Source organism: Protopterus annectens, chromosome 7.part0, assembly GCF_019279795.1.
Source record: "Protopterus annectens isolate FY-2018-M chromosome 7.part0, PAN1.0, whole genome shotgun sequence".
Classification (NCBI taxonomy): domain Eukaryota; kingdom Metazoa; phylum Chordata; order Ceratodontiformes; family Protopteridae; genus Protopterus; species Protopterus annectens.
In genome coordinates, this window is record NC_056739.1 from 109127681 (window position 1) to 109149463 (window position 21783).

General features: G+C 43.6%; 1 protein-coding gene across 3 annotated transcripts in view; it reads left to right on the plus strand.

Moving 5' to 3' along the window:
* LOC122806267 (SRSF protein kinase 1-like) overlaps positions 1 to 21783 on the plus strand; it is a 1654485-nt gene that overhangs the window by 495411 nt on the left and 1137291 nt on the right. For all 3 annotated transcript variants that reach the window (XM_044076540.1, XM_044076542.1, XM_044076541.1), the window contains exon 4: positions 13397 to 13484. In XM_044076540.1, the coding sequence (XP_043932475.1) occupies positions 13397 to 13484 (88 nt within the window). The remainder of the gene's footprint in view (positions 1 to 13396; positions 13485 to 21783) is intronic.

The following is a 21783-nucleotide window of genomic DNA, read 5'->3' on the forward strand; positions in this document are numbered from 1 at the left end:
GCGCTTTCGCAGCCCCTGACGCCCGCTACCTCAGAGCCACAGGCCGCTACCGACTACCACGTGGAGACAGCTAGGCCTCTGGATACTCAAGGTATTGGACACTCTGAAAACTATTCCCTTAGATGGATCCAGAGCCGCTGAGCAGGCATCGGCTTCCGAGGGTGTTTTCAGACCTACACAGTTTTATATATCAAGCCAACCTCAGCTTCCAAAGCAAAGACTAAAACAGCTTTAAAGACAAAGAAACAAGTACAGCATTCTCCTGGACAGACCGGCCATTTTAAGCATCTGTTTCTTACTCATGGAAGACCTAATTACCTTGATCAGGGGTTCCCATCCCCCTCCTGATAAGAGGCCTAGGCAAGACACAGAATATGATTCTTCTGATCAGGTTTCCATTTCCTCTGACTCCTCTTCAGAACAGGGATACTCTCTGCCTCCCTATGAGGATTCTGATGCTGAAGAATCTTTTCCTTCAGCTTCTCCTCCTGAGGATTATTCCTTTAGGGAAACCTTGCATACCATGAGAGAGCATTTCCACTGGGAGAGCCAAGATTACTCAGAATCTAAGAAAAGGCTCAGAGACTTTCTTCTACTACCTCAGCACAGACCTTTTGCTATTCCACCTGTTCTAGACATTGTAGATGTATTTTCAGAGTCCGGCCTGTCTCCCGACTCTTTACCTCCTGCAGCTGTTAAGCCAGACAAAATACTACAGGGTTCCAGACTCTCATAAATTTCTGTATAAAAACCCTGCTGCTGACCCAGAAACTATATCTCAGGGTCCCAAAGGGGGCAAGGCCTCTACTGCAAAAAAACCCTGTCCCCTCAGATAGGGATTCAAGGGCACTGGACAGATGGGGGGAAAAAAGTTTACACTTCTGCTACCTTGGCTGTAACGGCTTTAAATTGTCAGTTTCATATGCTTAAATATCAGCAATACTTAATGTCACTGCTAAAACAGAAAATGTTGACATTCTGAATGTTTTGAAAACAAGGAAATGCAGGATTTATTGCATGCAGCTGAACAAGTGGGAAAGCATACTTTGCAATGTGGTTTTGATTCACTGGAAGCCTCTTGCAGGGCCGCTGTTACAGGTTCTGTCATTAGAAGGCATGCTTGGTTAAAGGAACAGAATCTGCCTGATCATGTTAAAGCACAATTATTGGATGCCCCATTACAGCATGATACTTTGTTTGGTGTTAAGGCAGAAGAGATGTTGAAGAAAATGGGGGATAAAGCGAAATCTATGCAGACAGTAAAGGATTTCTTGCAGGTACAACCACCCAGATTTAGCAGGAACTGGCCTTCTAAGAATTGGTCCTTTCCAGTGTCAGACAGGGCCACAAAGAGGCAGATACAGATGCCCTAGAGGCAGACAACATCCCCAGGGCTCATACAGGCCCAAATAGTGGGGTGCTTCTACCTCCAAAAGCGGAGAAGACAAATCACAGCCATATAGGAAACAGTCCCAATGACTTTCCTCTGCCAATGCCAAGCAGTTATCTTTTGGCAGTACCCTTAGGGGGAAAGCTAGCACTTTTTCCCAAAATTGGCACATGATCACCCACGACAAATTGGTCTTAAATATAGTCTCTCAGGGCTGCAGGTTCCACTTTCACACCCTTCCAAAGGCAAAAGGTATGCCAGACCTGCCACACAATCAGTGGGCTTAGGCACAAAAGCAAGTTTCATCTCTCATGGACATCAGGGCTATTCAGCCAGTACCACAACAAGAGCAGGGACAAGGATTTTACTCAAGACTTTTCTTAGTACCAAGAAAGGACAAAGCCTGGAGACCAATTCTGGACTTGTCTATTCTAAACACTTTTCTGGACCTTCCAAAATTCAAAATGTTGACTCTGCAGCAGCTTCTGCCCATGCTGGGCAAGAAGGCTTGGCTTGTAACTTTGGACCTCAAAGAGGCATACCTGCATGTCCCAATCAGACAATCTTGCAGAAGGTACCTCAGATTCATAGGTGGCTCAGTGCACTACCAATTCTCTGCACTTCCCTTTGGCTTATCTACTGTGCCCAGGGTCTTCACAAAATGCCTGGCACCAGTAATTGCATTTTGCAGACAGAGGAATTCAAATATATCCCTACTTGGATGACTGCCTTATTCAAGCAGGACCAAAGACATTCTACTAAAGCATCTGGCGTTTGTAAAAAGATTACTGATTTGCCTAGGGTACACAGTAAACGAAAAGAAATCAAAACTAGTACTCTCTTGAGATAATATTCCTGGGTGCAAGCTTAAATACAACTGCCCAGATGGCTTATCTCACGCCAGACAAACAAAGGCAACTGACTTCTTACTTCGAAAGCATGGCAACAAAGACCTAGTTATCTGCAAGAAAAATTCTGCAGGCTTTGAACTACATGGCATCCTGCATTCTGCTAATTCTATATGCAAGGCTGCATATGAGGAAGCTACAATGGTATCTAAAAAGTGTTTGGACTCAAAATTGCCACAGCCTGGAATCATTAATTACCCTCATTCCCTGTCTGCAACAGGAGTTTGGATGGGCACAGGCCTGTCACCACAACAAGGGACAGCCATTCACTTTACCCACAGCTAGGCAAACACTAACAGATGCATCAGATTATGCCTGGGGCCCACATGGCAGGAAAATGTATTCAGGACACATGGCCCGCAAACCAAAGGCATCTTCACATCAATCAAAAAGAGATGCTAGCTGTACAAAATGCACTGACAGCCTTCAAGGACCTACTTCATCCAGGACAACTGCTGATAAAGACGGACAATACTACAGTCATGTGGTACATAAGCAGGGAGGCACACATTCTTACCCCCTCTGCAGACAAGCCATGATTTTGTGGAACACAGCATTGACTTATGAAGTACACCTGCAAGCACAATTCCTGCCAGGAAAAACAAATGCTCTGCCAGACGAACTAAGCAGAAACCTCATGGATCCTCACGTGTGGAAACTAGACTCACAAATCTTCAGCATGATAAGGAAATAGGGATGCCCAGACATAGATCTATTTGCCTCCCCTCACAACTGCCAACTACAGTGATTCTGCACAATGACTAATCACAAACAAGCATGGAAGGTGGATGCTCTGTCATTCACTTGGAAAAACCTTACAGTATATGCCTTTCCTCCACTGCCTTTCCTCCCCAAGGTACTCCTAAAGGTCAGACAAGAGAAGCCACATATGATACTGATTGCCCTGGATTGGCCACACCAGCACTGGTACCCAGTCCAAAAGAGCTTGTCTCAAGGCCTCAAATTCCTCATTTACTGACGCAACAAAACAATCAGATCCTGCACAGCCAACTCAGTACCCTAAATCTGGCTGCATGGCGGATAATGTAACCATTCAGAATACACCTCTCTCTAAAGCGGTTATGGATGTTATTTTGGAGGCCAGGAGGCCCAGCACCAGAAAATCTTATGCAGAAAAATGGAAGAGATTCTGTGCTTGGAAGCAGGCACAAGGAATTGACATGCTTGTACCAAATATTCCTCAGATTTTACATTACCTAACTGAGATGCTGGACAAAGGCCTATCCTCATCAATTAAGATCCATGCCTGTGCCATTTCATCTCATTACAATACTGACCCACCTATTTCCACTGCTTAGGCAGTACCTCAGAGGGGCCAAAAACATAAGACCTCCAAGGAGAGCACCAATACCTGCATGGGACCTCAATTTTGTCTTGGAAAAACTCACACTGCCTCCTTTTGAGCCAGTCAATACAGCTGAGAAAATTCTTATCATGGAAAACCGCTCTGCTCCTAGCAATAACTTCAGCAAGAAGAGTCTCAGAGTTACAGGCATTAATGTCTGTGGAACCTTTTATTGTCTTCCATCCGGACAGGGTTTCTCTGACAAACCCAGCATTTATGCCTAAGGTAGTGTCCAGTGTGGCTCTTAACCAAACCATTCATTTGCCTACCTTTTATCCAAACCCACAGAATAAAGGGGAGAGACTTCTGCATTCTTTGGACATGCACAGTTACGCTTCTACTTGGACAAAACCAAAGCTTTTAGAAAGACTGAGGAACTTTTAGTGGCATATGCTGCAGGATCACAAGGAAAGGCTATTTCAAAGCAGACTATTTTAAAATGGATAGGCCACTGCATTTGTTTCTGCTATTCACAACATGGCAAATCAGTGCCTAAGGGCATTAGGCCACATTCGGCTAGAGCAGCAGCCACTTCTGCACCCTTCCTCAGAGGAGTACCAACCAAAGATATTTTGGAGGCTGCAACTTGGACTTCAGTGCACACTTTTACAAAGCACTACCACTTACCTCTTTACTCTAATTCCAGAGCAGGCTTTGCCTCTGCAGTTCTGCAGGGTCGGATAGCCACTCCTAATTCTATTTAGGCCCAGCCTCCCAACCTCAGCTTTGGGATTCAACCTAAGTGTAATGACTGCAACACTGAAACACGATGAACATAGTACAGTTATGTACCTACCATAAATGTAGATGTTTGAGTGTATTCACTGTTGCAGTCCAGGTTACTCACCCTCCCTCCGTTTTATTTGCTGGAACTTATCTATACTTCTCTATCCTATTCAACCTATGTGGTGTATTTGCTTGTAGATGAAGGTAATGATTGTTACTGCATGCTTTTTTATAAGCAGAATTTATAGCCTACCTTTGTGGGGGCACCTGACATCTGGGGCAAGAAAAACTGAAGAAAATGGCGTCAGCTGCATCTTTTATACCCCTGGCGCACTGACATCAGGATAGAGGCGACAGCAACCAACGCCGGACCAGGACTTTGGAATTCAGGCCGACTGCGGGTAGCCTGCCAGCAGGATAACCCAAGTGTAATGACTGCAACAGTGAATACACTCTATAACATCTACATTTATGGTAGGTACACAACTGTCCTTTTTGCTATGCTGTCTATAAAGAATGAGTTGAATTTAGTGGCAGTTTATAGGCTGGTAAGAGTAGGGTCTTTGCATGGGTTGCCTTTATTGCCAGGGTGAGGAATGGATGAAATAGAGTTCCAAATTTTTTTGGATTGAATGAGTGCATGGATTGGAGTTTGTTGTAGTAGGTTTTGTGATCTTTAGTTAATTTTTTGGCCAAGTTCTGCAGTTTAAATTTTAGGAGGGAGTTGATGTTTAGTTTTTGGTATTGTTTCCATTTTGTGTCTTGTTGATGCATGATATGTTTATTTTCGTAAGATAGCCAGGGGCAGGGATTGGCTTTGATTTGTTTGGATCTAAGTGGGGCTAGTTGATTTAAAATGGTAAGGAATGTTTTGTTGAAATAGGATACTACACTGTCCAGTGGGAGGGGTTTTAGGGGTGTCCAGTCATTGTGTTTTAGGCATTCTCAGAATATTTCAGGGTTGAAGGAGACTAGGTTGCAAGTTTGGCTATATTGGTGATGTTTTTGTGGGGGGGGGGTATGCGGTCAACGAAAGGCAGGTAGGTGGTCGCTGAGTGAATTGGGGAGTATACTGGCATTTAAGGCAAGGTTGAGATGAGTAGTCATTATCTTGTCTCTGATGGTACCAGAGGTGCCATCTTTGTTTGGCCTGGTTGGAAGGTTTATAAGTTGGGTGAAGTTGTATAGGCTGAATGGGATGAGGTGTCAGAGTTAAGAGAGGCCCAGTTGATGTTCATATCACCAAGGATATAGGTTTCTATTTTAAAATCCCCACACTTCTGCAGAACGCATACAGGTTGAAGAGCAAGTCGTCCTCATTGCCCTCTTCTGGCCTCGGCAAGTCTGGTTCACCTTTATTTGATCTCCTCTAAATTGCCCTCATACGACTCTGACCCAGCTCCGGATTTACTGTCTTACCCATCAAGGCATACTCTCCCAGGTCTCAAAGGACTGAAATTAACTGCATGGTCTCTCCAGTGGCAACACATTCCAAGCTTTCATCCCCAGTTCGTAAAGTTTTGGTCTCTGCTCATAAGTCCACTGCTTGGAAAATCTACAAGAGCAAATGACAGAGGTTTTCCTTATGGGCCCAGAAGGAAGAGAATAGATCCTGTTCGTGCTCCTATTCTAAAAGTTTTGGATTTTTTGGGTTCTTTCAAAGTGGAGCCAGCTATTCTGCAGTAAAAGTCCAGCTTGCAGCTATTTCCAGATGTTCATCGTGTTTCACTGTTGCAGTCATCACTGTTGGGTTCTTCCTGCCAGCAGGCAGTCCTTGGTCGGCCAGAATCCCAAAGTCTGGGTCCGGCGTCGGCTGTTCAGTCATGCTCCCTGACGTCAGAGCGCCAGGAGTACAAAGCTGCCAGCCGACGCCATGTTCTCCAGTCTTTCTTGCCGTGCGGTGAAAGCAGTTCGCAAGTGCCGGTCGGCTGACTCCTGATATTTTTTCGTGCTTCAGTCCAAAGACTTACTTCTTCTCAAAGCTAAGTACCCCGTTGGGGAAACTTTTTTCTTGCTCCAGTCCGATGTCAGAAAAAGTTAACAATTGCATTTCTTGTGGGAAGCAAATACCTCATAAGGATTTCCATTCTTACTGTATTCCTTGTTTAGGCCCTGAGCACACCGTAGCTAGTTGTCGGTTTTGTGCTAGATTTAACCAACGTACGATTAAGCGGAGGTACGATTTTGCTTTTCACTACTTTGGTAGGCGATTTAATTATAAAATGTCGTCGGACACGCTTCCGACTACCGGAGTTCACAAACGACGCAAGGATAAGGACAGGCCTCCGAGGTCCAAATCAGACGACGTTACACAACCAGAGCCAGGATCAGGTTCGACTGTTGTCAGTGAGGCGCTTTCGCAGCCCCTGTCGTCAGCCATTTCAGAACAGATAGCCAAAACGGACTCCCACGAGGAGCCAACTAGGCCTTTGAGCACTCCAGCTGCAGGACCTTCGGACAATGCTCCCTCGGATGGGTCCAGAGCCGCTGTGCAGGTACCGGCTTCCGAGCTGTGTTTTCAGGCCTACACAGCTTCTGATAAAGGTAAAACCCAGGACAAAGACAAAGACTCTTTCTAAATCTAAGACACCAGCCCAGGCCTCTTCTGATCCGGCACCCAAATCACAGAAACAGTTACTTAAAATGGCGGAGGACTTGCTAACCATGATTAGGGGTTCACATCCCCCTCCAGACAAAAGGCCAAGGCAAGAGTTGGACTATGATTCTTCTGATCAGGCATCTATTTCTTCAGTGTCTTCCTCTGAACAGGAATATTCTTTCCCTCCTTATGAGGATTCTGATGCTGAGGAATCTATTCCATCAGCTTCTCCCCCTGAGGATTTTTCTTTTGGGGAAACTTTACATGACATGAGGGAACATTTTCACTGGGAAGGGACATGAGTACTCTGAATCTAAGAGAAGGCTCAGGGATTTCCTTCTTCTTCCCCAACATAAACCCCTGGCTATTCCTCCTTTTTTGGATATTGTGGATGATGCTTTTTCTGAGGCTAATTTAACTCCTGACTCCATTCCTCCAGCTCCTGCTAAGGCTGACAGATATTACAGGGTCCCTGACTCCCACCAGTTCCTTTACAAAAATCCTACTGCTGATCCAGAAACCATTTCTCAGGGTCCTAAGGGGGTTAAGGTTGCCTCTGCTAAAAATCCTATTCCGACAGATAAGGATTCCAGAGCTTTGGAGAGATGGGGCAAAAAAGTGTATACTTCTGCAACTTTATTGATTAGGGCTTTAAATTGCCAATTTCATATGCTAAAATATCAGCAATTTCTACTGTCTGTTATGAAACAAAAGTTAGGCACCATTTCTGCATGTGCAGATAATAAGGAATTACATGATTTGATGCATGCTACTAAACAAGTGGGGAAGCATGGTTTACACTGTGGTTTTGATGCCTTCAAGGCTTCTTGCAGGGTGGCTGCCTCTGGCACAGTCATTAGAAGACATGCTTGGTTAAAGAAACAAAACTTACCTGAAAGTGAAAGCAAATGTTCAGCATAATGTTTTGTTTGGGCCTAAGGCTGAAGAGGTGATAAAGAAAATGGAGGATAAGGCAAAATCCATGCAAACAGTTAAGGATTTCGTACAAGTTCAGCCCCCTAGATTTAGCAGAAATTGGCCAACAAAAATTTGTTTTTTCCCAGCTCAGACAGGTCTCAGAGGGGTAGATATAGGTGCACCAGAGGGAGGCCTCAAACACAGGCCTCTTACAGACCTAGACAATGGAGTGCTTCCACCCCCAGGGGTGGGGAGGACAGACCTCAGTCATTTAGAAAACAGACTCAATGACTACCCCTGCATGGCTCCAGGAACTTCTCTCCTGGATGCCCCTCTAGGAGGAAAACTATCTCTTTTTCAACAAAATTGGACTTGCATAACCCAAGACAAGTGGGTTCTGGATGTAGTTTCAAGAGGTTACAAATTCCACTTTCATACCTTGCCAAGATCAAACGGATGGCCAGACCTACCAAAACACCAATGGTCCGAGGCATTAAACCAGGTGGGATCCCTCATGGCTATGAGGGCCATAGAACTGGTTCCACAATCAGAGTCTGGGCAGGGCTTTTACTGAAGGCTCTTTCTAGTTCCCAGAAAGCAAAACTCATGGAGACCCATCCTGGATCTGTCAGTCTTAAATACCTTCCTGGAGATACCAAAGTTCAAAATGCTTACTCTGCAGCAGCTCCTGCCAGTGTTGAGCAAAAATGCATGGATGGTGACATTGAATTTCAAGGAGGCTTACCTTCACATCCCTATCAGACAGGAGTGCAGAAAATACCTCCGGTTCAAGGCTGGCTCGAAACATTGCCAATTCTCTGCGCTGCCCTTTGGCTTGTCTACTGTGCCCAGGGTCTTCACCAAGTGCCTGGCACCAGTAGTAGCTTATTGCAGACTCAAGGGTATTCAAATTTACCCTTATCTGGACGACTGCCTTATTCAAGCAGACAGCAAGGATGTTTTACTCCAGCACCTGCTATTTGTTCAAAATCTTCTCGAGTACCTGGGATTCACTGTAAACATAAAAAAGTCAAATTTGACCCCTACACAACAGATACATTTTCTGGGTGCTCTCTTAAATACAACAACCCAGATGGCATTCCTGACATCCGAAAAACAACTAGTGCTGGCTTCCACTTTCAAAACCTTGGCTTCTATTAACTCAGCTAACTGCAAGGAAATTCCTGCAGGCTTTGGGTTACATGGCCTCCTGCATCCTTCTCATACCAAATGCAAGACCTCATATGAGAAAAATACAATGGTACCTAAAAAGTGTATGGTCCCAGCATTGCCACAGTCTAGACACACAGATTGCTGTCTTGCCTTGCCTACAAAATGAATTCCATTGGTGGTCCATGGCATGTCTTCACAACAAAGGCAAAGCCTTCAGTCTACCTCCAGCCAGCCAAGTGTTAACCACGGACGCCTTGGATTACGCATGGGGAGCCCACTTGCAGGGAAAGGGTCTGCAAGGTTTTTGGACAGAGGATCAGAAGCACCTACATATCAATTTAAAAGAGATGTTAGCTGTTCAGAATGCCCTCTTGGCTTTCAGGGATCTTCTACAACCAGGACAACTACTGAGACGAACAGACAGCACCACAGTTATGTGGTACATAAACAAGCAGGGAGGGGGGCTCACATTCCCTACCCCCTTTGCAGACTAGCCATGACTCTATAGAACACAGCACTAGCTTGCAAAGTGGATCTGCAAGCTCAGTTCCTCCCAGGGAAACAAAATACTTTGGCAGACAGCCTGAGCAGGAACCTGTGAGACCCACGAGTGGATGCTAGACACCCACATATACAAGGCGATTACAGAAGCCTGGGGCTGCCCAGACATAGATCTATTTGCATTCCCCGTCAACCACCAGTTAAAGATTTTTTGCACAAGGACTTTTCACAGGCTAGCATGGAAAGTGGATGCACTATCATTCAGTTGGAAAAACCTCAAGGGGTATGCCTTTCCACCACTACCTCTTCTACCACGGGTGTTATTAAAGATCAAACAGGACAAGCCCAAGATGATGATTCCACTGGCCCCAAATTGGCCTCGTCAATTCTGGTACTCAACACTGAAGAATCTATCTCAGGAACCACCTTGGATTTTGCCTCAGATTCCCAATCTATTGTCCCAACACCAGGGCCAGGTTCTGCACTCTCATGTCAAAACTCTCAGCCTGGCGAATTCAGGATCTATGATTAATCCTCCCCTTCCGAAAAAGGTCATGGATGTTATCTTAGAAGCCAGACGGCCTAGCACTAGAAAATCTTATGCAGGCAAATGGAAGAGATTTTGCACCTGGATGCATGCTCAGGATTCGGATCCTCTCATTCCTAATATCCCTCTGATTTTGCTTTACCTAACAGACATGCTACATAAGGGTTTTTCCTTCTCCTCCATAAAAATTCATGCCTCTGCTATCTGCACATTACAATACAGACCCTCCACTCTTTTCACATCCACTTCTGAAACTATATCTACGAGGAGCAAAGAATTTAAGGCCCTCTAGGACACCACCCCTTTCCTGCCTGGGACCTCAACTATGTTCTGGAAAAACTCACTCTGCCTCCTTTTGAACCTGCTGCCACAACTGATATTAAGTATTTATGATGGAAGACAGCTATCCTACTGGCTTTGACTTCAGCCAGGAGAGTGTCGGAGTTACAAGCACTCATGGCTGTGGAACTTTATATTATTTTTCACCAAGATAGGGTGTCTTTAAGGACTAATCCTACTTTCATGCCTAAAGTGGTTTCCAAAGTGGCTTTAAATCAAACCATTCACCTGCCAACGTTTTTCACTAATCTACAAAATAAGGGGGAAAGGATCCTGCATTCCTTGGATGTACACAGACAACTTCGTTTTTACCTGGACAGAACCAAGGATATCTGGAAAACAGAGCAACTGTTTGTTTCTTATGCAACAAACTCCCAAGGCAAAGCCATTTCAAAACAGACCATTTCTAAATGAATAGTGCATGGAATCAGATTCTGTTACTCTCATCATGGAAAGCAAATCCCAGGAAAAATTAGGACTTACTCTACCAGAGCTGCTGCTACTTCAGCTGCCTTTCTCAGGGGAGTACTTACCAAAGATATTTTGGAAGCTGCAACTTGGAGTTCAGTGCATACTTTCTCTAAGCACTATAATCTCCCTCTTTACTAAGTTTAGGGCAGGCTTTGCTTCTGCAGTCTTGCAGGGCCTTCTAGCCGCTCCTTCTTCTCTATAACCACCACCCCTTATCTCAGCTTTGGGATTCAACTCTACAGTGATGACTTCAACAGTGAAACACGATGAACATAGTACAGTTGTGTACACTTACCATAAATGTAGATGTTCGAGTGTCTTCACTGTTGCAGTCTGGGTTACCCTCCCTCCTGTCCCCTCTTATACTTTCACTAGTGTGCTTACCTACTTCACCTTTCTTCTGAGCTGTATTTGCTACAGGCTATGGGGTTTGTGGTATGTTATTTTTTGGTTTTTACTATTGCCCTTCATTTTTAGGCACCTGACATCTGGGGCGAGAAAAACTGGAGAACATGGCGTCGGCTGGCAGCTTTGTACTCCTGGCGCTCTGACGTCAGGGAGCATGACTGAACAGCCGACGCCGGACCCAGACTTTGGGATTCTGACCGACCGAGGACTGCCTGCCGGCAGGAAGAACCCAACAGTGATGACTGCAACAGTGAAGACACTCTAACATCTACATTTATGGTAAGTGTACACAACTGTACTTTTTCATATTGGAGAAAATTCATCATCATTATCTTCATCTAAACTTTGCAAAATGTTTCTGAGAGGTACCTTTGTACTTCACCCCCTGATCAAAGACCCCACTCCTCTGTTGGACCTCAACATGGTTTTACAATCCCTAGTCCTTCCTCCTTTTGAACCTGCAGCCAAGGTGGATTTGACATTTGTCTCATGGAGGACGTTTTTTTCTTGTGGCTGTCACCTCAGCAAGATGGGTTTCTGAATTGCAAGCCCTTTCCTCCAAATCCCTTTAATCTTTCACAAAGATTGTTACTCTACGTACCAATCCATCCTTTTTACCCAAAGTGGCTATGTAAAATAATATAAATCAATCTGTCAACCTTCCTGTTTTCTTTCCCAGCTTTCAAAACAACAGAAGAGTATACATTCCACCTTCTGGCTGTTCATAGGCAATTACATTTTTACTGGGACAGAAGTCGTCTTGTAGAAAATCAGAACTGTTTGCATCTTTTTCTGATGTAAGGAACGGGTGAGCCATCACTAAAACTACCCTTGCCACATAGTTGAGAGATTGTATATCCTTCGTGTACTCTTCTAAGAACAGACCATTACCAGGTAAAGTCAAGGTGCATTCTACAAGGTCTATGGCAACTTCTCACACCTTTTGGTCTAGAGTGTCTGTTGATATTTGTGTAGGTGCAGCTTGGTCCAATTCCCATGCTTTTGTTACATAGTATATGTTGGACAATACCTCCAGGAATAGAACTGCCTTTAGCTCTGCAGTGTTCTGTAATATTCTTCAGTGAGGGCCACCTTAGGGTGGTTGTAGCTGGGGACTCTGTCCCACAGGTTAAGGAAGAATGACAGTGACTACATCAGATAAAGAAGTTATGTTCTTATCATAACGTTCAATCTGTGTTGTCACTGCATTCTTCCTCAACCTTCCTTGTCTCCTTTCCCCTATCCATGAGTGAGGGACCTGTTGTTGTAATTTCATGGAACCATAGTTCCTGGTTGAGCCCTGATCCTTCCTTCAGCTTGATCTTGTACTTAATGGTATCTATATTGTCCATCTTTATTCTGTAATGTTGCTTCTGTGAGCACAGGGTTGATACAAACTCTTTCTGAGGCAGATTGGGTGAATGAGGCATTATAGGTAGGATAGGAGAAGCTCGAGCTTTGAACTCTCAGCTTGGAAAGTGACCGAGTCTGAACCGAGGGTCAGATCTGACACCCGCAGGTTGAGGAAGAATGCATTGACAACACAGAAGGGCTGTTATGGTAAGAACATAACTTTTTTTTTTGTTGCTAGAGTGAGGAGCCATTTTTTCCCTAGCATTGTCCTTGTCAGGACTTTAGCCTCCCTTTCTTTGTTGACATAAAGGCTTAGCTTGAGCTGACTAAGTGGGCTTGTGGAAGGTACTATGAAACTTTGGAATCAGCTGTTAGCAGTATATAACCCATATAGCTTAGGTTGCTGTTGCAGAGATCAGACATCTACTGTTATGGTAAGTTTACTTACACAACTGCTTTCTCTGTATTAACTTCATAAAATGCAGACTTTGTTGTGGTGGTTGTTTATGAAAAGGACAGAACACCAAAAGGTCAGTCCCTCATTGTGGTTGCAGGTAAGGTCCCCATCTTAATTCATTCTCACTTTGAGAGAGTTTTACACAGTTGAAGGGTTCTGATTGCTCTTTAGAATGGGTAATGTGTCAGAGCATTAGAAAAGGCTGTACTGTTTAAAAATTTGTTTTTGTTTGGAAATTAGGGGGAAGAGATTTGTAGCACTGAAAGTGGTAAAAAGTGCTGAACATTACACAGAAACAGCACTCGACGAGATCAAGCTGCTGCGTTCAGTGAGTATATTTTTTTCAAATCAAAGGTGTACTGTTCAGTTGTGCCAAAGCTTGCCTCCTGAGGCTGGTAGTGCAGAATTAATATCAGTCTGGCTGTGTATGAATTAAATAGGAGCCTGCTTCTGTATGGAACTGTAATATGGTTTGTCAGAATTTTATTTAGGTAAATTTCAAAGTGGATTTTGTTGTGGGTGGTTATTACTACCCCTAAGTTATGGGGACTTGAAGTTAAGGGGGAAGGGGGAAAACAAATAGCAGTTACTGACTATAATGAACTTTTTTTCTAAATTCATTTCTGTGAGTCTATTAAAATAGTATTTTGATACATACAGTATCCTCTGATTTTCATTAGATGACTATTGCAGTAGGATAAAGCTATATGAGAAGTTCTGTTGAGGATATTGGACACTGAACTAGTATACTGTGGCTTTTGGATTTCTTCCTCGTGCAATCTGCCTGCCAGTGTAAAAGGATGTAAGGCAGTCAAAATTCAGAACTTTTTTGCCATTCATGTGCTTAGTGAGATATCTAGTCTCCTCAGCATCTTTGATGTTGGTTGTTGGCTTGTGACTAAAGCTTTCTGGCATAAAAGTACCTCACTGGGGTATGTTCTTTTTTCCCCTATAAAAAGTGTACTTTAGAACAGTTTTTATATTTGTCAGAAAAGGGAAGTGTGTGTGTGGTAGGTAGTTTACTAGGATGCTCACATGGCCTGTGTGTGTTTGTTCTTTAACCCTTGAGAGAGTCATGATGTCTGGTCTTTTGGCATGCATTTGTCTTACACTCCAAAACGATCCATAGTAGGCATAAGTCCCTTAAGTTGTCTCTAACCCTTCTAAAGGCCTTGGTGAGTACGACTTCTGCTGCCAATTACTCTACCCTGTATGTGCCCCCTTCAGTTGAAAAAGAAGAGGAAAATGTTAAAATAGGCTTCTGAAGACTGGGATGTCTGCCCCTCTCCACTGGTCTGGGATGGACAGCTCCATTGTGGTAGGTTTGGTGCCATTGGACCATCAGTCCAATGTACTTTGGATTAGTGAGGCCAGGAAGCTGCTAACGCCCAAGGTATCAGAGCATCCAATCACACCAGACTTCAGGTACCTTTAATTGAGAAGGGTGAACTTGACTTCATTCTAACTGAAACCAGTTAGGATGGTGTACAAATACCTGTAAGGGAAGAGGTAGCAGACTCACTCATGGAGCTCCAGAATTGTACAAAACTAAGTATTTGTCCCCCCCTTCAACTCCTTCCAGGTTGAAAGACTTCCCAGAAGACTGGTAGAACTTTGCCCGGGGTCTCTTCTTACCTTTTCATTCTTTCTGGTCTTTGACAACTGTGTTTTCATGGTAAGATATGCCTCTCTTTCCTTAAAGTAGATGTCTTGATTTTGCTCCCTGATAATCTTATCTTATTCCTTATGAATCTGAGTCAAAGGAGAATTTATCTCCCGATTCTCCCAAAAGAACAAATTTCCTTTTTGGATATTATTATCCTTTGGCCTCTGCTAGTTCTTTTCTCAGTGCGAAAGACAACAGAGCACTTAACAGGTATGAGAAGAAAGTGTACGCCACTTCCATTATGGCTTTCGGGTCAATTGGTTGTCTCAAAGATTAGGAGGAAAAGGCAGGTTAATGCAGGGGAGAAACCGCTTTTACTTCACCATTCCCAAAGTACTGGATAAACTGTCCTTCAGAATCCTAGGTTATTCTTTTGCAAGCCTCAAAAAAAAGTCACAATGCACAAACTGAAGCAGATAAACACAAAAGCCAGAAGAAGTAGCTGAATTGAACCCACTCAAAGTATTGCAGGCTGAAAATCACTACACAGTTGTAGAATGCAGAATCCACTTTATTAACTTCAGACAAAAAATCCAAGGATGAGCGCTTAAAAATGTTCAGTATTTATGTTAAGAGTATTTATTTCTCAACATTTTCTACTCTATCTAGTTTTTAGTATTTAATCACACATTTATTGTTTCAACACATTCAACATATTTAAATATTTATTGTAAATTGTCATTTTTATGAAGCAGTGTTTATATATAGTGTGTTTTTAGGGTGGTGTGTTCCATGAACTTTTTTCAGTTTGTATAGTTTGTCTGCTTTTTAAATTCAGTGACTGTAAATATTGTGCTTTTAATGGCATAATTGATTAGTTTACAACTGGGTGGAACTTCCTGTTTGGACTGTATAAGAAGGAAGTAACTATGTGGGGTTAATTGTCTGATGAAGTCTAGACTTTTCTAGACGAAAGCGCTCATCCTTGGATTTTTTTGTCTGAAGTTAATAAAGTGGATTCTGCATTCTACAACTGTGTGGTGATTCGCAGCCTGCAATACTTTGAGTGGGTTCAATTCAGCTACTACTTCTGGCTTTTGTGTTTATCTTTTGCAAGCCTCTCAAACCAGGCCAATAAAAATCCACTGTACTACAGTAGAAAAAGTGTCAAGATTCAAAAACAAAGGGAATGGATACCAAGGGTCTTCCTAGCATAAAGGAAAAGCCTGATTTTACCCATTCACCGTCCCCTCCCCTTCCCACCCAGTCATCCTACAAAACTGTCAGTTCTTGCATGTCTGGGAGCAATTAATGGATACTGTGGCACTGAGAATAATTCAGAAAGGGCTACAAGGTAAAATGGGTTTCCCTTTCTTTACATCAGGAATACTCCGTCCACTAAAAAAAATTTCCCTCCCATTCTAACCGACATGCTGACACAGTGTAACTAAACATGTCTATCCTTCCAAACAAGGAAAGGGCTTTTATTTAGGCTTTTTCCTTGTATGCAAGAAGGAAGGTATTTGGAGACTGGTCTTGGATCTGTCCATTCTGAATACCTTTCTCATTGTTCCAGAGTTGAAAATGTTAATGTTATCCTTTTCCTCCTCCTCTGCAAACTCTTTCTTGGTCACTTTGTATCTCCAAGGTCCATATCACCACATCCGTTGTCCAGAAAGACTGCAAGTGTTGTTGGAGATTGTCTTGGTACTGTACTTTTAATTTACATCTTGCCTTTTGGTCTGTTTACAGCTACATTCACAAAATGCCTGGCTCCAGTCTGCATTCTGCAGACATCAGAAATTCCCCATTTACACCTACATGGATGATTACATCATCTTGGCAGGTTATGCCCAAGACACAGTTTGCAATTCCATCTTTTCACCATGAAACTATTACTGTGTCTAGGTTTCAAGCTAAATCTGGAAAAGCCTTCCCTAGCACCATCTCAGATGAATCTTTCTTGGATGCCTTTTTCACAATTCCGTCATGTTAGCTTATCTGCCTCCAGAGACATTTCATTCTACCATTTCCATTTTATAGCTGTATTTCGTCTGATTCCACAGAAAGATATTTCCCTAGAATTCTAGGTGACACTGTCCACTGGTCCCCATGGTGGTTCTAGCCAGGCTTAACATGCAGAAGATTGTGGTTTCTCAAATCTGTATGGTCCCAACACCAGTATCCTCTAGCTTTTCCTATCCTAGTCTTCAAGGTCATCAAAAAAAATGTGGGTGGGTCATCCAGGTTCAACTAAACCTATGTCTACCTCTATGGCTTTGCCAGAGGGAGGGGGGCTGTTTTCCAAAGGTATAAAAGCAAAAGTGTATTTGGGATCCTTATTTTAAGGGAAAAACAGACCTCAGAGATATTATATTCCCTGATAAAGGCTGTAAAAGCTTCAAAGTAACTGAAGGGTACAGGATCATTGCTGTCATAACAGACAATACCACAGTTATGTGGCTCCATAAATGAATGGGGAGGTTGGGGCCTACCCCCTGTGCAGGCTAGCTGTTATTGCCTGTGAGCTGGCAGTTCAGCGTAGTCTCTACCTCCAGGCAAGGTACATTCTGTCAGAGCAGAACATAATTGCAGACTCCCCGAACATGTTCAGTACAGAGATTCCCATGATTGGATGTTGCACGTGGTGATCTTCAAAGTGATTGTCTGTATGTAGGAAACTCTCCAAGTCGAAATATTTTCTTCTATTCACAACAGACTGTTACAGAAGATGCTCTTCGTGTTTCACTGTTGCAGTCCTCACCTGTGGGTTATCCCTGCTGTGGTAGTCCTCGGCCGGCCCGAATACGAGTCAGTGTTTTTCTGTGTAGGCCACTGTCGCTTGCTGACCGACTTCAGGTTGTTGGTGGTATAACGCAAGGCAGCCAACGCCATTACATCAGTCTTTCTTGCCGTGGAGCCCATAGCAGAAGCAGTTTGCAAGTGCCGATCGGTCGCTACCAGAGTTTGAATTACAGCTGAAAACATCTAAAGCCAAGTATCCCGTTGGTGATCCTTTTTTCTTGCACTAACCAATGTCCAAAAAAGTTAACAGTTGTCTCGCTTATGGAAAGCAGATCCCACACTGAGACTTCCATTCATACTGCTTCGCTTGTTTAGGCCCAGACCACGATGTCTCCCATTGCCGGTTCTGTGCCCTCTTTAAGTTGAGAATCATTCGTCATAGAGCTCTTACTGTAGTCAGGTATTTTTTGTCTTCTGTCTTCACATTCTGAAAGTGCTCATCAGCCAACAAACCGTAGACATTCTGAAAAAAAAAAACGTAAAGAAAAAGATAGACAGACCACAGAAGGCTAGGCTAAGCTTTATGACAACTCTACCTGCTAAGCAGGTAGTCAGATGTTCTTTTGTGTTTCACTGTTGCAGTCCATTACATTTGGGTAAGCTGCTGGCAGGTTGCCCTCAGTCAGCCTGAATATCAAAGTCTTGGGTCCTGTGTTGGTTGCTGTCTCCTCTTCCATGACGTCAGGTCGTCAGGGGTATAAAAAAGGCAGCCAACGCCATTTTCTTCAGTCTTTCTTGCCGCACGTTGCCCGAAGCAGAAGCAGTTCGCAAGTGCCGGTCGGCCGACTCCTGAAATTTTCAAATTCGAGTTTCAGAACCGAAGTCTTCAATTAAAGCTAAGTACCCCGTTGGGGAAACTTTTTCTTGCTCCATACCGATGTCAGTAAAAGTTAATTGCATTACTTGTGGGAAGCAAATACCTCATAAGGATTTCCATTTGTACTGTATTCCTTGCCTAGGCCCAGATCATAACGTGCCTTGCTTTTGGTTTTGTGCTAGATGTAACCAACGCACTATTAAGTGTCTGTATAGCTTTGCTTCAAAATATTTTGGAAACTGATTTAACTACCCTGAAATGTCGTCTGATAGCAATCCGACTATTGGAGTTCACAAAAGACGCAAAGAAAAGGACAGATAGACCGTCGAGGTCCAAAACCGATGAAGCTTCTCCTAAGACAGTCGCCGGTACTCAGTGAGGAGCTTTCGCAGCCCCCAATACCCGCTACTTTTGAGTCGCAGGCCTGTACTGAGACCCATGTGGAGTCTGGCATGCCGCAAGATTCTCAAAGTATTGTACCCGCGGATGTCCCTCCCTCGGATTGGTCTGGAGCCGCTGAGCATGCACTGGCCTCTGAGGGTGTTTTCAGGCCTCAGCATGTCTATATAAAACTGACGCCAGCTTCAAAAACAAAGACAAAAGCAACTTCTAAGGCTAAAAAACCGACGCATGAGCCACGTGCTCAGGCCTCTATGCCCAAAAAACAGATGATCAAAATGGCTGAAGACTTAATTACCTTGATCAGCACCCCCCCTGATAAGAGGCCTAGGCAAGACACTGATTATGAATCTTCAGATCAGGATTCTGTTTCTTCTAATCAGGAATTTTCTGTACCACCCTATAAGGATTCAGATGCAGAGGAATCCATCCCATCTGCATCTCCTCCTGAAGATTATTCTTTTGGAGAAACCTTGCATACTTTGAGGGAACATTTTCATTGGGAGAGTCAAGATTTCTCTGAATCAAAAAAGAGGCTTAGGGATTTCCTTCTCCCTCAGCATAAGCTTTTGGTCATACCCCCTGTATTAGACATTGTTGATGTGTATTCGGAATCAAGCATGGCTCCAGATTCCCTACTTCCGGCTCCTAGCAAGCCAGACATACTGTAGGGTTTGTGACTCCCACAAATTTTTATTCAAAAATCCTGCTGCTGACCCTGAAACTATCTCACAGGATCCCAATGTTGTTAAGGCCTCAACAGCTAAGAATCCTACCCCCTCTGATAGAGATTCTAGGGAGCTGGATAGATGGGGAAAGAAATTTTATACATCTGCAACCTTGGCAGTTAGGGCCTTAAACTGCCAGTTTCATATGCTTAAATATCAACAGCATGTTATGGGATTATTGAAACAAAATAATGTTGATTTCTGAATGTGTGGAAAATAAAGAATTACAAGAATTATTGCATGCAGCAGAACAGGTTAGAAAGCATACTTTGCAATGTGGTTTTGATTCCTTGGAGGCCTCCAGCAGAGCCACAGTTACTGGATCTGTGATTAGAAGGCATGCCTGGCTCAAGGAGCAAAATCTGCCTGATCATGTTAAAGCTAAATTGTTGGATGCACCTTTACAGCATGGTACTCTGTTTGGTAATAGGGCAGAAGAGGTTTTAAAGAAAATGGAATACAAAGCTAAGTCCATGCAAACTGTAAAAGACTTCTTACAAGTGCAGCCACCAAGATTCAGTAGACACTGGCCTACAAAAAATTGGTCCTTTCCTGTGTCCGACAGAGCCTCAGGGGCAAATCCAGGTGCTCAAAAGGCTCTAGATACCAATCACAGGGTTCTTACAGGTCAAAGCAATGGGGTGTCTCTACCTCCAAATCTGGAGGAAACAAAGCACAACCCTACAGTAAACAGTCTCACTGACTTCCCTCTGCCATCACCAAACACTAATCTTTTGGCAGCCCCCGTAGGGGGAAAATTAGCACTTCATGCTCCAGAATTGGCAGTTAATAACCCAGGACAAGTGGGTACTAAACATAGTATCCCAAGGATACAGATTTCATTTCCATACCTTGGCAATTCCAAACGGTTGGCCAGACCTGCCACAGAATCATTGGGCCGAGGCGCAGAAACAAGTCAAGTCCCTCATGGATATGGCGGCTATTTAGCCAGTACCAGAATTAGAAAAAAGACAAGGATTTTACTCAAGACTGTTCTTGGTACCCAGAAAAGACAATGCCTAGCACCCAATACTGGATTTATCGACTTTGAACACATTCTTGGACATCCCAAAATTCAAAATGCTGACTTTGCAACAGTTTCTGCCCATGTTGGGCAAGAACGCTTGGCTAGTGACTCTAGACTTAAGAGGCATACCTGCATATCCCAATAAGGGAATTGTGCAGACGATACCTCAGCTTCAAGGCTGGTTTTATGCATTACCAATTCTCTGCACTGCCCTTTGGCTTGTCTACTGTGCCTAGAGTCTTTACAAAGTGCCTGGCACCAGTAATTGCATTTTGCAGACAAAGAAGCATACAAATCTATCCATACTTGGACGACTGTCTCATTCAAGCAGAAAACAAGGACATTCTTCTTCAACATCTAGTGTTTGTAAAAAGGCTTCTTACATGCCTAGGGTAAAGAATAAAAAAAAAATCACAACTGGTACCCTCTCAAAAGATTACATTCCTGGGTGCAAGCTTGAATACAACTGCCCAGATGACTTACCTTACACCAGACAAAGGCAACTGACTATTTACTTCAAACAGATGGCAACAAAAACCCAGTTATCTGCAAGACAAATTCAGCAGGCTTTGGGGTTCATGGCATCCTGCATTCTACTAATTCCATATGCAAGACTGCATATGAGGAAACTACAGTGGTACCTAAAACGTTTATGGAGTCAACATTATCACAGTCTGGAAACAATGATTCCTCTCATTCCTTGCCTACAACAGGAGTTTCTTTGGTGGGCAGAGACATGTCACCAGAACATGGAACGGTCGGTCACTCTACTCCCTGCCAACCAAACCGTAACTACAGACGCATCAGACTATTCTTGGGGGGCCCACCTGGCAAGGAAAATGCATTCAGGGCGTATGGAGCCCAAAACAAATGCATCTACATATCAACCAGAAGATGTTAGTTGTTCAGAATGCCCTGACAGCCTTCAAGGACTTATTTCATCCAGGACAACTACTGATAAAGACAGACAACACCACGGTTATGTGGTACATAAACAAGCTGGGGTGGCACACATTCCTACCCCCTTTGCAGACTAACCATGGCATTGTGGGACACAGCCTTGACTTATCAAGTACATCTTCAAGCTCAATTCCTGCCAGGAAAACAAAATACTCTGGCAGATGACCTAAGCAGAAATCTTGTTGACCCTCACGAGTGGAAACTGGATCCACAAGTATTCAGCATGATAACAGAGAAATGGGGGAGCCCGGGCATGGATCTATTTGCCTCTCCCCAGAATTATCA